General features: G+C 39.3%; 1 protein-coding gene and 1 pseudogene across 1 annotated transcript; one reads left to right on the top strand and one right to left on the bottom strand.

The window, feature by feature from the left end:
• The first annotated feature begins 1208 nt into the window (after positions 1–1208).
• Positions 1209–8971, top strand: LOC121781650 (annotated as a pseudogene).
• On the bottom strand, positions 8734–10754 carry LOC121780818 (BURP domain protein RD22-like). Its single transcript, XM_042178453.1, has 3 exons — positions 10597–10754; positions 10378–10489; positions 8734–9762 (listed from the first exon to the last, which is right to left on the bottom strand). The coding sequence occupies exons 1-3, from the start codon at positions 10633–10635 to the stop codon at positions 8888–8890; spliced, it is 1026 nt and encodes a 341-aa protein (XP_042034387.1). The 5' UTR covers positions 10636–10754; the 3' UTR covers positions 8734–8887.
• Between the last annotated feature and the right edge of the window lie 6588 nt (positions 10755–17342).

The raw sequence follows: 17342 nt of genomic DNA, 5'->3' as shown, positions 1-17342 counted from the left end.
CCAGTGTGATTAGCCGAGTCGAGGAGGCCTCTTCCCGCAAGACGAGATACGCCCCGGTAGTGCTCTTCGGTTTGGCGTGTCGTCCCCAAAGGTAAAACGGCTACGTCTCTATTGATGCAGCACCGCAATCAACAGAGCTCCGGCGAACTGGATGGAGGAGAGGGCAGAGCTTCGACAGAAAAAACTATGCAGGGAGAGGGAGAGAGCTTATGATGCAGAATGCTTTTTGAATTGTGTAGTGATGCATGGAATGGCTGGCCTATTTATAGGCTCAGTCCACTGCAGGGGGTCAACAGCCATGATGGCTGTCATCATGGCAATTCGTAACCGACGTCGGTTACAGACGTGTGGCAGGAGTGTGCCATCCGTGTGTGGAGCGTGTGGATTTCTCACGTGGCAACCGTGACTGTGCCTCGCTTGACGACGTGTCAAGCCACTTGGATTGCTGACTCGGCGGTGGTCCAAAAAGAATAGTTTGGGCCAAGCACCAAGCCCAAAGACCACCCAAAGACCAATTGCCAAGATCCAAGTCCAAGATCCAAGTCCAAGTCCAAGTCCAAGTCCAAGTCCAAGTCCAAGTCCAAGATCGAGATCGAGATCGGGATCGGGATCGGGATCGGGATCGGGATCGGGCTCGGGCCCGGGCCCGGGCCCGAGGCCCGAGGCCCGCGGCCCGCGCCCGCGACCACGAGCACGAGCACGTGCACGGGCACGGGCTCGGGCTCGGGCGGGCGGGCGGCGGCGGCGCGCGCGTGTGCGCGCGTGTGGGCTCTTTCACCCATCTTGGTCCACTATAATTATTAAGTAACATAAAGTCACTTAATTTATACACATTAAAGATGTGTTAATCCTCCAATGTGGGATAATTACACTAGTTAATTATTCCCTAAGCTCCATCTCCAAGCTTTAATTAAAAGCTAATTATGCCCAACTTTAATCCACTATTTCTCACTCACCGGAAATCGGATTTGAGAAAGTGAATATACTACATTTACCTACGTAAAATGTAGATCGACGCTATGTCATTTAATTTCACAAAATTAAATGTCTCGTCACATTTATTATTTGGTCAAATCCATTGACCGGGCATATTTAATCCATGATTTTTTACACGATATACCAAAAATTTGATTTTGTATCAATATGATATTTGTCCATAGCGCAGTTTTCGATACGGTATATGCGATCCGCCCCTAATTAGTCAACGAATGAATGCAATTATGATCATCATAGTGTGGTCACTGGTGAGCATGCCAAGGCAGCATTGAGCAAACAATAATGCCCAAGCTCTACCTCTCTAGCATATGCATATTCCGTAGTTGGTTTCTCCACTAACTGTACTTGTGCTACAATGTTATTTTGGATGGTTTTGATTAAGGAAAGAGTGTCATGCCTAACTATTTTTAATTTTTTCTGATTAGTGATGAATCACTTTTGGTGCCAAGGGGTTGGCACTGAATGATGACTTTGCAACGTGTACTGGCAAAGCACCAAGTTTTCTCGTTCTCTTTTATTTTCCCGTTTATTTGTTAAGAGATATCTTCTCTTGAATTACAATATTTAAATGAGTCAACAGGTACTAATTTGCAAAGGCGGAGGAATCCAAGAGAATATTGACACTCCTTAATGATACTTGTCCTCCACTTCATTCTTGTTTGTCAGAGGATAGGAATGGTATGACCCATGCAATACTGAGGTTGTTGCTGGAGGATTGTTCAAACTGCTAGTGATATTCATCGTTATGTAAGATGTACTCTCCTCAATTCAACAAAACCCTTTGAAGATGTGGTGAAATCAGCACAGGATTCTCTTCGATGGTTATGCCATAGAAAGTTTCTTGAATGGAATGATGAGACTAAGTTATACACCAGTACACCCCTTGGCCCTTGCATCTTTTGGAAGTTCTCTTTGTCCAGAAGAATCACTTGTAAATATCTTTACCTGTCCCTCATTTACAAAGTGCAGATTAATATTTTTATCTATAACTTGTTGATTGCTAACTTTGATCAGCGCATTTGGCATACTTTTTTCTCTTGAGTTTTTCTAATACTGTATTTTACTATCAACATATATCATGTTGAACATAACTTATAGAGCAGATGATTTGGGCAATCAATTAACTTTGGACACTGTGTAGATTGTGCTGGACGATCTCATGAGAGCAAGAGAAGGTTTTGTCCTAGCTTCAGACTTGCATTTGGGTGTACTTGGTAACTCCCATTAATGTTGATGTGGAACCAGATTGGGAACTATACTATGAGAGATACATGCAGTTATCTTCTTTAGACCAGGTACTTCCACTATTTCTCCTCTTCTGTTATAATATACTATCGAAGAAATTGTGATTGTAGTTTTGCAGTGGCCTGTACTGTTGCGCAAAGCTACACAGCATATCTTAGCTCTGTTTCACATACACTGTTTTTCATTTTACCTGTTCTTTCCATTGGGAACTTGCTAATCATATGTGCATTTTTACTATTTTTTTATTTAATTTCTTATGTTTATTAGTTCTCGTATCTTCACCAATATTGCATTCATATTTATTACTGCGTTACGTAGACCAGATGCAACTTCAATTTATTCAATGATTCATATTTACTTTAGTTGGAAGCCAGGTATCACTAAAGGAGGTTTAGTCTCATCGAACGTTTTCCTAGTAGAAGTTATGAGAGCCTGCCATATGGTTTTCTAAAGTTACTGTCAAACTGCTTTAATTTCATCTCTATTGGCTGATGTTTTCCAAGATTATGGACATGGCTGCAAGCTTATAGCCTCGTGTTTCTTCTACAGCTGTTAAATATTAAGAATTGAATCTCTTGCATGGGAATATTCTGCCTGGGGATTCCCCAGCCTATGGACTGAGCCCCACTACCAACTGCCTGCACTATATTTTGTTTGTAAATTAACTGGCCAGGACTTGTATGCATTTGAACATTGAGTTTTGATCTGGCTTTCAATTATTTGCTTGTGCCAACCTAAATCCCTGAATATAATTGACTGCAATGTTTGTATATTTTTAATACAGTCTGTTGGCAACCGAGTTGGAGTACAAGAACCTTTCCTGACTGCGTATGGCTCATGGTGCGCCTTCTCGACTGCTGCAGAGATCCAGGGATAGAGGAAAAAGCTTGCAGGGAAAATATGATGACAAACTTGGGACAATGACCAAAGGCATGCTATCAGATGAACAAATGCTTAGAATGTGTAGACGGTTCTATGTTGCTCTTATCTTGTCAAAGCTTGTGCAGGTAAACTTGTTTCGTCCCATTGACAATGAATCATGTTTGAGTGTACGGCCGTTGTATAATAATGTGTAATTTGAACCAGGAAGTTAATTCTGTTATGATATCGAGTTGTGTCCATGTGTAATGATAGAGCTTTGTGGACTGTAGGAAGTACCTGTTGGTGAAGTTTGTGAAGGTTTTTTAAAGTTGCTAGAGGCATGGTTTCAGGCATTACAAGAAAATGCTGGAAGGTTTGCATCAATGGTTTCAGTGTTCTGTGAAAGGCTTGGTTGGCATGACCTTGAAAGTTTAGTCTCCAAATTCCAACATCGTGTTTCATTTGGGGTTAGAGCAGAGATTGTGGAACTTACAGCCATCCTTTTATTAAGGTGTGCAAATTGCTGCTTATTGAAATTACTATGAATTTAGATATTACTCTGAACTGATTCTTGGACATTTAGGGTTCCCGAGCTAGAGCACTTTATAGGGCTGGTTACGAACACCCCAAGCTATTGCTGAAGCTTCAATTCATGAAATTGTCAAAGCAATTTTTGAATCTACATGGAGTGGTCAGGGTAAGATATATATATTCGTTTTGGCCTATGGTGGATTCATGAATACTTTGATATTTTAACTTAGGTTATATGATTGATATGGCCGACTAGTCATTAGCTAATTAGGATCAATTATTCATGGTAGATACGGAGGGCGCCGCACAAAAGAAAATACAAGGGGGAGTTGCCAAGAAGATAAAAAATGGTGCTCGGAAATAGTATTTGAAAAGGCTGAAGAGGCACGGGTTGCTGCATTCTCCGCCTTCAAGTCTCTTGGACTTGATGTTGGCCAGCTTTCTCGGCCACTAGATGCTTCTCGAAAAGAGCCTTCATCATCGTCAGGGAGGAGTCTACAAGTAGCTATGCTTTCCTTCAGAATTCTAAGAACAGGTTAGACTCACCATTATCTGTAGGCAGATGTGATGAGAGAGACCAACCTATAGGCCCTCAACCAGCTGGTTTGGCTGAGGCACATTCAACAGGAAATGCACACGATGAAATGCATTTGGAAAAACGCATTTTGATTGCACAAATACTAACCCTGTTAATGACGAGTTACATATTACTAATAATTGCACTAGTAATCCAAAAGGGTTGGCTCCTGATCCAACGATAGATATTGGTGGTGTTAAACATCAGTTAAATGAGCATGTTGATCATGGTCGAGAACAACAGCCTGAAAATGAAAATTTATGTATGGGAAGCAGAGTAAACAAGCCAGAAAAGGGTCCTGTCAGTGTAACTAGTATTCCTGGCGGACTTGATTCTTTCTTGGATCTATTGGATGCTGCGACTGAATTCTTTTTTGATATACATTTTACTAAAAAATCTGAACTGAACTCTACCACTCCCTTTGAGATACACGGCATAGCCATCTGCTGGGAGAATTCTCCAGTGTATTACTTAAGTATTCCAAAGGACTTATCCCGCTATAGCAGCAAAACAAGATGATCATTCTATGGGTAGCAAGAATGTTCTGCCACCAAATCTGCAGGTGGAGATGGCCAAGAAGAGGTGGACTAGGTTTGGGGCTATAATGGGGAAAACGGATATCAGGAAGTTCACTTGGAACTTAAAAGTTCAAATTCAGGTGCTAAAACGTCCCGCTGCTTCTGTCCAAAAGTTTAGCACCCCACATGGGGGGATCAAAAGTTTGGGTTTGGAGCTTATAGACAATTCCTACTTTATGTTTTCTCCTATTCATTTGAGGAATGCAATTGATCTGAGTGTTGTCGCATGGATTCTATCGCCTGATGAGGAGAAAAGTTCTTGTCCTAATTTGGAAAAGGTAATTTCTCTCTCTTTCGCTTCAGTTTGTGAATTGGATGTGTTGTTTCTCAGGAATATAGTATCGTTTTTGTTCTCAAATACTGTGTAGTAGATGTCTTGTGAATGTGATGCAACATCTGTCTGATTTTGATATTGGTTAGGTTTTAATAACACAAATATGGACGAATACCTATGTAAATGTCAATGTATAAACAAAATTTCATTTCATTATAATAGTTCAAGTGATTTTTATATTGTTTAGCCAAGGTTACACATTCATTTATTCATCTTTTAAAAAGTCTTAGTTGTCAGAAACAGTCTCTCAAATTATAGTCATGACAGGAAGCCAAAAGGAGGTTATCTAGTGATGCTGCTGCATCCACTAACCGTAGTGGTAGATGGAAGGATCAGACACGGAGAGCTGCACATAATGGATGCTGCCGCAGAGTTGCACAAACTCGAGCATTATCTTTCGTTCTATGGAAATTACTACACTCTGAAGAACTAATTGAACCACTTCTTACCATGGAAGTTCGATTGGTAAGGAATCCTATATTCCCCATCAAAGGAAAAAGTTAACCATCTTCTGTACAGAGTTTCTATCGACTGTTAAAAAAAGGCAACTTGATTTCACTTGTAATTTCTTCTTTTCTTTTTCAGCTTTAGGTTTCTGTTAATTCTTGTTAAGTGATTCACTTGTAGGTAAATATTCTTGCTGATATGGAGATATCTGGAATTGGTGTCGACATGGAAGGATGCCTTAGAGCGAGGCATGTCCTTGGGAAAAAACTCAAGTTGCTCGAGAAGGAAGCTTACAGATTAGCTGGCAAGACATTCTCATTGTTAATGCCTGCAGATATAGCAAATATTCTCTATGAACATTTGAAGCTGCCCATGCCTGAAGGTTACGAAGGGAAGAACCACCACAGAACTGACAAACATTGTCTGGAAATGCTCAGGTACTAAACGGTTAGCTGAGCCCTACTGATGCAATGTTGGCCACAATTGCGTACATCACAATTTTCTGTCACAGGTCCAGCTTCTCCATAATTTGTGGGGACTAACAAAATCTAGCTTAATTTCAGGGACAAGCATCTTATAGTCCCGGTTATTAAGGAGCATCGAACATTAACTAAGCTCTTTAATTCTACTTTGGGATCAATTTGTTCACTTGCTAGGCTCTCTATGAGGGCCCAGAAGTACACTCTGCATGGTCATTGGCTCCAGACATCAACAGCAACTGGCCGACTGTCAATAGAGGAGCCTAACCTCCAGGTTTGTTTGTTGTGGCATTTCCTTTTCATTTTTAAAAATTTTTGTTCTTATTACACAAGTCATAATATACTGTTCTGCTGCGATTTTGATGTGAACTGAGCGCAGTCTGTTGAGCATATGGTTGAGTTCGAAATGAATGAAGGTGATGGGAAATCATGTGTCAGCCACTATAAAATCAATGCACGTGATTTCTTTGTGCCTACTCAGGTGAAGTTAGATAGATTCTCAAACTCTTTTTCGTTTATCCTTTCACGAGTCAGGAGCTGTCCCGCTGTAGATTCATTTGCATCTTCTGATTTTTTATCTTCATTGCAGGACGACTGGGTGCTTTTAACTGCTGATTATTGTCAGATAGAGCTGAGACTTATGGCCCATTTCTCAAAAGACCGTTCATTGATTGAGCTGCTAACTAGTCCCCAGGCTGATGTCTTTACCATGATTGCCGCAAAATGGAGTGAGAAACACGAGTCTAGTGTGAGCTCACAAGATCGAGAGCGAACAAAGAGACTGGTTTACGGAATTCTTTATGGCATGGGGCCAAACACACTGGCAGAACAGTTGGACTGTAGTCCAGATGAAGCCACAGAAACAATTCAAAACTTCAAGAAATCTTTCCCTGGAGTTGCGTCCTGGCTCCAGGAAGCAGTTACGGCTTGCCATAAGAAAGGGTGAGGCAAATATAATATCGATGAAAAGGTGTCTCTTAGCTTTGATACTGTTAAATGAAATGTGATGCAAGTTTGGTAATCAAAACTTCTTTAAAATCAATCAAGTTGGCTGCAGCAGCTTCACGCCTTTCAGTTTCTCTTGCCACTTGGTGGTAGTCCTACATCTTCTCTCGTTATATGTTTACCCCTACCAATGACATGATCTCTGTTGCTGCAGTTATGTAAAGACACTTAAGGGACGAAAACGTTTCTTATCAAATATCAAATTCGGTAACAGCAAAGAGAAATCCAAAGCTCAGAGACAAGCTGTGAATTCTATATGTCAGGTGATTTTTCTTTTGCTGGTATCACAGCATAGTAATTATCATATTATATCTTCAATTTGTATTTCTCTTTGGCTTATGATTTTAGTTTCCTTTTTAAGAGGTGGCCTTGGGTGTTGGGGGCGATGGTATTTGTTAATTTCACATGTTAACTTTTTCCATGCTATGTTTGAAGGGATCTGCTGCCGACATAATAAAAATTGCAATGATATGCTTGCACGATGTGATTGGCGAGGATTCTGAAGCATTATGCCCAAGTTTTATAGATGCTGAAAAAATTCAATTGCTTAAAGGTCGCTGTCGGATCCTTCTACAGGTAATTGGTCAAAACATACCACGTGGCCCTAAGCATTTATCTTTGCTTTTCTATTTCAATAATAACATTATCACTCTTACTGTCAGTGGTAAATTTTAAGTACCTTTTACGTTTTCAATATTCGTCTCTGAAGCTAGTGAGTTTGATGGACATTTCTGTCATCGACCTGTCAGGTACACGATGAACTTGTGCTGGAAGCTGACCATTCAGTTGTAAAGGAGGCTGGGTTGTTGCTCCAATCATGCATGGAAAGGGCCATGTCACTTCTTGGTACGGTTTTTAAAAAGTTCATCATGTTTGTTATATTTGTCTAATTCTTGAAATGCCAAAAATGCCTCGGCTTTGCTATATTATTGTTATGTGCAAGCATACAGGTTGACTGGGGTAATATTGCTCTCAATAACGATTCTTCTCTTACGTCTCTTGCAGTTCCGTTGCCTGTCAAGATCAAAGTTGGGAAAACATGGGGGTCTTTGGAACCTTTTGATCCTAATTGTTAGCTTTTGATGAGCTATACTTCAATGACATTTGTATGAGGAAACAGTCTGTTTCCCTTCTTTAAGTCTAAGGTGATATATCTACAAGTTCTTTTTTCTTATCATAAATTTTGCTTAAGAGTAAAATGATGCATTTTAAGGTAATAAAGAGAAGTGTAAATTCCTTTAGTAACTACGAATTCATAAAGTTATAGTTTGAAAACCTTCACTCTAACGCACTTTGAGCCGCCCTTAGGGGTCAAGAAGTCGAACTAGGGAGTTATTCAAGACACACCTTGATTAGTACTGGATATAAGCAGCATCTCACGGCTTTAGGCTACCTCATGTGGAGGTTTAGGATACATGAAGGCTAGTGAATTTCACACGAATGCATCTAGGGAGATAGTGATTTTGCATAGAATGTCTCCACCATGTATGAATCCATCCATCCCCTAACTTGCCATTTCTTGGATTGGTTTCTTGCAGTTGTCTTTTTTCTTTTCATGTTGCTTGTACATACCATTCTTCCGATGCATACGCTTGGCACGAGGGGATGGAAACCAGAAGACAAATCAAGGTTAGAAGTTATTTCTTGTAGATTTCGCCTTACATTCTCTTGCAGAACACATTATTCTGGTTTTCATCAATTCATTAACATAAAAGAAAGACTCAGCCTGATAACTCACACATATATCCACATATCATACACATACGTAGATATTCGAATTCTAAAATACATCCACACAACAAAATAACATACATATAGGCTTATGCTTATCTCTCTAATTCTTTGAAACCCACACAATGTGATTCTCAGGGAGGTAATGGCAGACCGGGACAGACCCGGGCTTCACCTTGAGCACCTGGAAGGCCAAGTGCTTCGGGTTCCACTCCGACGTGTCCCTGTGGCACACGGCCACCGCGTCCGCCTTGGACCCGCCGGCCCCCACCAATGAAACGCGGTAAGCCACTGTCGTGTCAGTCTTGTGGCAGTAGAACACGGGGTACGCATACTCCTGCTTGTGGCACGCCACGACCGGCTTGTCGCTCGACAACTTCGTCACGGCCTCGATACGGTACACTTTCCGCTCCGTGCTGTCGGTTTCGGTGGAGACTGCGGTCGCGTCCTTCCCCAGCATGGACGTGCTGAAATCGACCATGGACTCCAAGGAAGTTGCACAGAACCTCTCCTCTCCTTGCCGCTCGGTGTCCTCGCATTCTTGAATGGTTTTCTTGATGGCCTCAGCCTCGCTTGACCCGGGCTTCACGGAGAACTCACTGTAGATCTCTGGCAGCTTGTTCGAGGAGAAGGGCATGGAGTCGGCAAGGTGGCGCGGCAAGAATGCTTCCTCCTCTCCCGTGGGTTTGGAGAAGTGGAGGGTCATCTTGTTGCCTGCATACAAGTCTTTCTCTAGGAAGAAGAGGGCCACGTTCGGGTCGTCGTGCAGCTGCGTTTCGGTGGCAGCGTAGAGGTAATCGAACGGGTTTCCAGTCGGGGCTACCCGAACGTAGACTGGTTTGCCATTTCTGTTGTGTGTTCCGACAGTGACGCCGCCAGGTGGGCCGCCGACGTTGACGTGGGTGCCGCTGTTTCCGTTGTTGACGTTCACCCCGCCGCTGCCTACTCCGACAGATGTGCTCTTGTCGTCCAGCCATTCTGGGCGGAGGAGATATTATAGTAGTGTTACACAGAGTATAATGAGCTATAGAAAATTTTGCTACATAGAACTGAATTTTCATGAAATGGAAATCCAGATCAAAACTAATTGAGATTAATGAAAAATGATCAAGAATACTAAGATCAATTTCAAGTTACTCGGTTTAAATTTTTTGTTACTAACACTTATGACTTAACATACAAAACAACCATAAGGTCCATAACTAAACTTATAAAAAAAGTTAATTAATCAGAAAATTATTTATGCTATCGCTGCAATTTCAATTTTAATATTTTATGCTACATTTCTCATGTATAAGTATCATCTGCGAAACGTCTTTCTCATTTAGGCCACGGTAACATATATTTTCTCAAATGTTATCGACAGTAATTCTACAAATTACTTAAAAATCAAGCATTAATAATTCATTTTCTCTATGAATTCATAAACGAATAAAATAACATAATGAGCTAATTTATAAAATTTAAAACGTTAATAACAAATTTGATGGTATTAGGATCTAACTAAATTAAAAGATAAATAAATAACAATAAACGTAGCCTAAACTAGAACGACGATCACGAATGATTCTCACATAAAGTATGTAGCATTACCCGATGTTGGCTGCAAGAGTTCTTTTATCGCTTTGGGGATAGGAGTGTTTGGCAACACCGAATTCCAATACTCCTCCTGCGGCAAAGCTGCATGACTTACAACTATTGCCACCTGCAAACAAAAATCAACTTATTTAGAAAATATAAAATGAAAAAACAAATCTTTAAATTTCAACATGATAAATAATTTATAAAAGATCCAGAGTTATTAATACTCACAGAAAGAAATGCAATAAAGGGCAGAATCTTGAACTCCATAATTAAATTTTTGGAAGTTTGCTACTCAAAATAATGAAAGAGGCTTCTTCTTCTTCTTCTTCTACAACGTGGAATAAAATGAGTTGAGACACAATTATTTATAACTCATCAAAACACACACACACTACATAGTTATGTACGTATATTAATTAGTATGAATGAAGAGAAAAAACAAAAAAGAAAAATCACCAAGTCATCACCACCTAAAAACATGACTAGATATTTACTCCAACTGCATTCGCCTCACTAAATCGAAAAAAATTAATGTCAATTTAATTGTATTTAAATATCGATAATAAATGTTGTGTACATTTATGCACATACAGTCCCTTCGAGTGATTATTCTGTAGTGTAATTAATGGTAAAATACGTGCAAAAATTGTGTAGGGGGTATGGGTGGTGGGGGGTAAATTTAAATGTCCAAGGAAAATGGAGCACTTGGCTTTTAATATGAGGGGCGGACTATTGCAATCTAATAATGATTTTTTGATGTGAACTACTACTATTTTGCAATGAATTTACAAGTCGTTATTGTGGATTAAATGGGTGGGCTAGGGTGCAACCCTAAACTATCAACTACCAATATTTATTAGGGTTTTTGGAGGCGAGTTATGGGTTAATCAATAATAATACTAGCTTAATATATCCCATAATTTCACTACAAAAAAGAAGAGATTTAGTGAGGATAACATTTCGTGAGCAACGACGTCCTTCAAACTTGGCACTCTCTGAATTTTGCGAGCACCATTGGTGTTCGGCCAATAGAAAATACGAAACTTGTGCTCGCAAAATGCACGGTTGTGTTCACGAGAATCTGGTGCTCGCCATGTTGAATTCTCGCAACCACTGTATGCTTGCAATGTTGACACAAGGTCCATTCCATCTTAACGAATGCTAAAAAATCAGCCGCTTACAAAGCAAAAGGCCGAACCACCAAATACCAAAGTAGAATAGAAAATGGATAATGTACTTGAAATTTTGAATAATCATATGTGCATATATAAATCTTTAAAAAAAGGCATAAAAGGATTTTTAGCAATATTTACAATTAAGTCGTTATTGTGGATTAAATTGGTGGGCGATGTGTAACCCTAAACTATCAACTACCAATATTTATTAGTAGTATATTTTTAAAAGTTTCTATTTTTAAAGGACAAAGGGAGTATATTAAATCCCAACTATTAAACTTATGAGGGCCTCATATCTATACTAGTATTATACTATAAGCATCCAACAATTATTTAAGTTTATATGAATTGTTCTAGAAGATTTTTTCATGTTAGCATTGAATTACAATGTTAATGCATAATTGAATACTAGCACGTTCTTTCAGTTTAAGTATATGTAAATACATGAAGTTTATAAAATTTGGAGACAAACTACTCTTCTATTTTTGAGAAAGAATTATCTTAGTATATTTAAGATAATTACAATTCAAAAGTGAAAAACTATTGAATTATCCACCAAATCAAGACTTGAATGGGTTTTCATTAAATCCGACATATTTCAGCTCATGATATACAGGCCCAAAATCGTTTCGTTGTGAAAACAACTATTTAATGATGGGCTCAAAGTCAAAACTCCTACATACACTTAAACTGATCATCATCAATGTTTTATGGGCACGGGCACGGGCACGGGCACGGGCATGGGCTAATATACATTTAAAAATATTTAGACTGCAATTCGTTAAAGACAAGTGTATATTTATATAAAGACAAGTGTATATTTATATTCTGTTTGTGGGATTGTTCGTCGATGTACACTCAAAATTCTATTTTACTGTGATATTATCTGTTTTGAACTAATTCGATTTATTTTTGAATTACTTCCCAAAAATCTCATTCTAATAGAATTGGTGATGCCTAAAATCAAGATCGTTATATATCTGATTCAAACTAACTCGATGATTTATAGTGACATTAGCACATAATAAATCTGATGCAAATGGACTCAGGTATGAAGTTGGAGAAGCCCCACTTCCTCCTGAGAATGAGATTCTGACGACCATATATGGATCTTTATCGTTGGGATTCGTGGTAGCCTGTGCCCCTCTTTAGCTGAGCAAGAAACAATGCATCAAAGACGTAGACCTGAGTTGTTAAATCTTGTCTCATCCTATATAAATATAGATAACTCTCCCTCTTATGAGCCATTTTAAAGGAGGGGTGACTCATTTCTAATACGACCTATCCATCGAGTTTCTCTGCGAGAGGACTTAGGGTTTAGGGTTTAGGGGACTTCCTCTTATTCTTATCTTGATTCAAGGATAATTAATAAACTTATAAGCTACAAATGACAAGCTTAATTTCTTTTTGTACTCGAATATTGAAAAAATGGGCCGGCCACCTTTTTTATTGGAAAAACACTTAAATAAATACGTATTTAAATAGTAAAAAGCGGTCGCACTAGCGCTTTCGCATATGAAATGTAATCTCTCAGGTGAGATAAAAATTTACTTTTCTTGCTAAACGGTGAGATGTTAACTTTTCTTAAATTGTTAACTTACTAATTCATCAACATAGTATATTAAAAATATCAATATGATCACATTAAAATGTTAATACATATTTGTGTTGACATTTTAATAAAACTGTGTTTACATTTAAATACCAATGTCAACATAATTTATTAAAATATCAACTCAAGTTTATATTGATATTTCACTATCATGATGTTGATATTTTTAATACATTGCATAAATGAGTTAGCAAGTTAGCAACTGATCACACTCCTTCACTAAATATCTCTTTTCTCTTCTTTTTTTTACTTATATAAATATGGAGTAATAAATAAACCTTCGTTTAATATTCTTTCCGTCCACCATTTAAAGTCGGTATGAGTTATAAAATTTGTTTAATTTTATAAAGGAAATAGCTAAATGTTAATGAAATGGTATAATTTTATATAGTGATCGAGTTAGTAAAGTATATGTCCACATAATATAAATCATGAAAAAAGTAAATGTGTCCTTAATATAACGATAATCAAATAGACAAAATGTGTCAAGTTTTGGTGACCGAAAGGAGTAATATATAACTTGAGTCTGTAACTTATTCATAAGTATTTTTAATATAACGAACTTTTTTCAGCTGCCCTTTGTGAGTTACTATTAATTAGTTAAGTTAGCATTTTTCTATCTCAAAGGGATATTATTTTATTGATATTGCTATGGTTGAAACTTGACCAATATTTCAGTCTAACTAGTTTATATTTTTTTCTACTAATAATACAGCACTTGCTGAGATGATTAATTAGTTTATTATCATTTGATTCATCATCATTGGATTATAATTAAATATAGGTTATTGAAAATGGAAAATATGGATGATTAAACATGTTTATCCTATAACCTGCTTAATTGTGTAGTGTTTATCATTAGATATAAAATAGGAGAGAATAACTATGCTGTTCTTCCATACTAGGAAATATTTCTATGAATGAATGATATAAATGTGAGTGGGAATATGATACGAGTTTATTATTATTATTATTATTATTTAGTTTAGATATTATAGGGATTTAGCATATCTTTTTCTATATCTTTATTTTCTTGTTCATTAAGTCAGTAGCATTATAAATAGGATAGACTGTTATCTTTTTTATTCATTCAATCAATATATGAAATTATTATTCTTTTGGCTCAATTGAGTAGCAAACAAGAAACATCTCCTAAGGTTGCCGACGAGGCTGATCTCGCGCTCAACCGCCCCTTTTTGCCGTCCAAGTCACGACCCAACGTTGGGCGCTCGACAACGACGACATCTCGTTTCTTGATTTTGTGTGGAAATCGACGTTAAGGAGGACGATCCTTAACAACTGGTGCTTTCATCCAGAGCTCAGCATCCTCCGTCTGCGTTCATCCATATCCCCAAATAAATCACCACCATTTCTACCGCAACCACGATTCAGTCCGTCAACATGTCATACGACTACGCCGGCTATCGCCGTCGTCAATACGACTTCCCTCAGGCCACACAGTCATTCCGTCCCTCCGAGCAGCCGGGTGGAAGTACTCCGCCCGCCGTCGTGGCCTGATCCAGAATTACCCTACGTATCACACCACTTGGATCCACCTGATCATCGCCCACGGCCGAGATACCAGGCCATCGGGTGCCGCGATCGCACGCAAGACGCTTGGCCCCGACACCGCGGTGGCTACGTCGAGGGGGGTGGCCGCCTATCTGATCACGGAGATCATCACACCCAATTAGGGTTTGATCGCTACCCGACAACCGCAACGCAGCGGCACCGCCCAACGTGCTGGGACCCACCAGCGCAACAGCAGGACCACGGCTACCCGACCGTTGACCGGGCCCGACGCTCGGAGACGTGCTGGGACCGACCTCGCCCTCGGGAGGAGGTAAGAGCGCGAGTCCAGCCCGCCTCCCACCATCCCCGCTACTTCACCGAAAAGCCAACGCGGGACCTGTACAGTCAGCCCGCACGTGTGACCAGTCAAACTCCGGAGCAGCCACGCCTACCGCTAATACGGGTCTCCCAAGCGGAGAAGTCAGAACGGTCCAGGTTGGTTCTATGCTGGCACTGTCACGAGAAATGGGTGATGGGACATGTGTGTAAACAACGCATTCTCTGTTATGCGGATGATGGGGAGGAGTTTGAGGAGAACATTCAAGATGAGAATTTAGCCGAAGAGAAAACTAATAGTACTCCCACGATAGGATTCGGTGATGATGTTCCCAATGACATTACCGATGTTCACAATGATGGCGCTCCTCTTGATGTTCCAAACAACGAGTCCCCTGGAGAGTTCGTCACGAACAAAGGGATTGTCATGAACGACAACAAGTCATTGCAAGTGCTCGTTGGGGTATATGATGAGAAGATTGGTGAAAAGGAGGAGACATTGCTAGAAGATAAAGAGGATGATGGTTCTATTGGTGATTACACTGTTTTCCACGAAAGTGCTTGTGTCTATAAGGATTTGAATGTTGGTGATGTTACAAGTCTGAATCAACGATCAACATCGCTCGACGCCGATCCAAGGTTGATTCCTTTACGAAATAACACGCCGTGTTTGAGCATTCATGACTGTGTGGCAGAACTTTCCATTTTAGCGTTGAATTTGGACGACCACATTAGTCTACCTTTGTTGATTTTTTATGGAGGTGAAGAAGGGAGACGTTCAGCTGTTCGATGTGTGTTTGATCCAGGAGGAGTTGCCACGCCGAAGCTTCTGATTTCAACTCTCATTTTTGCTTCGTGGTTCCCACCTTGAGGACAAGGTGGATTTTAACCGTGGGGGAGTTGATACGAGTTTATTATTATTATTATTATTATTTAGTTTAGATATTATAGGGATTTAGCATATCTTTTTCTATATCTTTGTTTTCTTGTTCATTAAGTCAGTAGCATTATAAATAGGATAGACTGTTATCTTTTTTATTCATTCAATCAATATATGAAATTATCATTCTTTTGGCTCAATTGAGTAGCAAACAAGAAACATCTCCTAAGGTTGCCGACGAGGCTGATCTCGCGCTCAATCGCCCCTTTTTGCCGTCCAAGTCACGACCCAACGTTGGGCGCTCGACAACGGCGACATCTCGTTTCTTGATTTTGTGTGGAAATCGACGTTAAGGAGGACGATCCTTAACAGAATATAGCCATAACCCATAAGCTAGTTATAAATTTAGTTACTTTATTTTCTTTAACGAAAATAATGCAAAGGAAATTACAATCAGAAAGCTATGTAAAGTGCTTTATATCATAGAAAGTGAAGCCCTATTGACGTCTTATCATTCATCTAAGAGAAGTGACTAGCAACATTAATTTTGTTTAAAATTAAGGAAAAGAGCAAACTTTATGCTCGTGCCGATTTTTTCTGTCTTACCTAGTATACTAAAACACATGGTTATGCAAATAACAAAAGTTGAAAGAATATTTCCATAAAGTCAATTACCCATGTTTTCTATATATAAAAAACATTTTCAGAAAAAATAATCCTTTAAAAATAATTTCAAATATTCAAATAAAAGTAATTAATTGCATCTCTAAATTTGTGTACTTATAAAATAAAATATGTTCGTCGCAAAATAAAAGTTTGACGGCCGACCCTTATATTACAATAATGAATAATCTTATTGGCCCTAAGAGCATCTGCAACGGTGGACGGACGCCGTCTGTGCTCGCGCCGCTGGCACGGCGCTGCTCGATGCATCGAGCACGTCCGTGCCAACGAGCAGGTGACGTGGCGGCACGCGATTGGGCAACGGCACAGTCGTTGCCTTTGAATTTTTTTTTTTTATTTTTTTATTAAAAAAATTCGGTATTAAATTTTAAAAATTGATAAAAAAAAATAAAAATATATATTTTCCAAATCCCAAAAATATGGCCGTTTTTTTGCCCATTTTTCTGAAATATTTTGATTTTTTTAAATTTCTCCCCCAAAATCATCTATAAATACACACATTTATCATCCATTTATCACATCAAATCATCTCACATTCATAATTCTCATACATACTATCTACACCTTCATCTCTCACTCAAAACCTCAAATGGATTCCACCCATCTTATGGCGGAAGCGGAGCGCAAAGAACAAGAATACTACGAACAACATCGTGCCGCTTACGAAGCTTATGTCGCGGCGAATACCCCCGCTCCTCCTCCTCAACGAACTAGATCAACTCGCCGCTACGTCCATCATGACCGGGAGGGAGCCTACGAAAGGCTCGTTGCCAAC

Source organism: Salvia splendens, chromosome 20, assembly GCF_004379255.2.
Source record: "Salvia splendens isolate huo1 chromosome 20, SspV2, whole genome shotgun sequence".
In the NCBI taxonomy this organism is placed as follows: domain Eukaryota; kingdom Viridiplantae; phylum Streptophyta; class Magnoliopsida; order Lamiales; family Lamiaceae; genus Salvia; species Salvia splendens.
The sequence above is the reverse complement of the archived record's forward strand: the minus strand, read 5'-3'. Positions and strand labels throughout refer to the sequence as shown.

Bases quoted from the DNA above. Each gene is read 5' to 3' on its own strand.
- LOC121780818 (XM_042178453.1), bottom strand. From the start codon at position 10,635: ATGGAGTTCAAGATTCTGCCCTTTATTGCATTTCTTTCT. The intron at 10,490-10,596 runs GTGAGTATTAAT...TTTTGTTTGCAG, and splicing joins CCTTTATTGCATTTCTTTCT to GTGGCAATAGTTGTAAGTCA. The intron at 9,763-10,377 runs GTAATGCTACAT...TCCTCCGCCCAG, and splicing joins ACTCTTGCAGCCAACATCGG to AATGGCTGGACGACAAGAGC.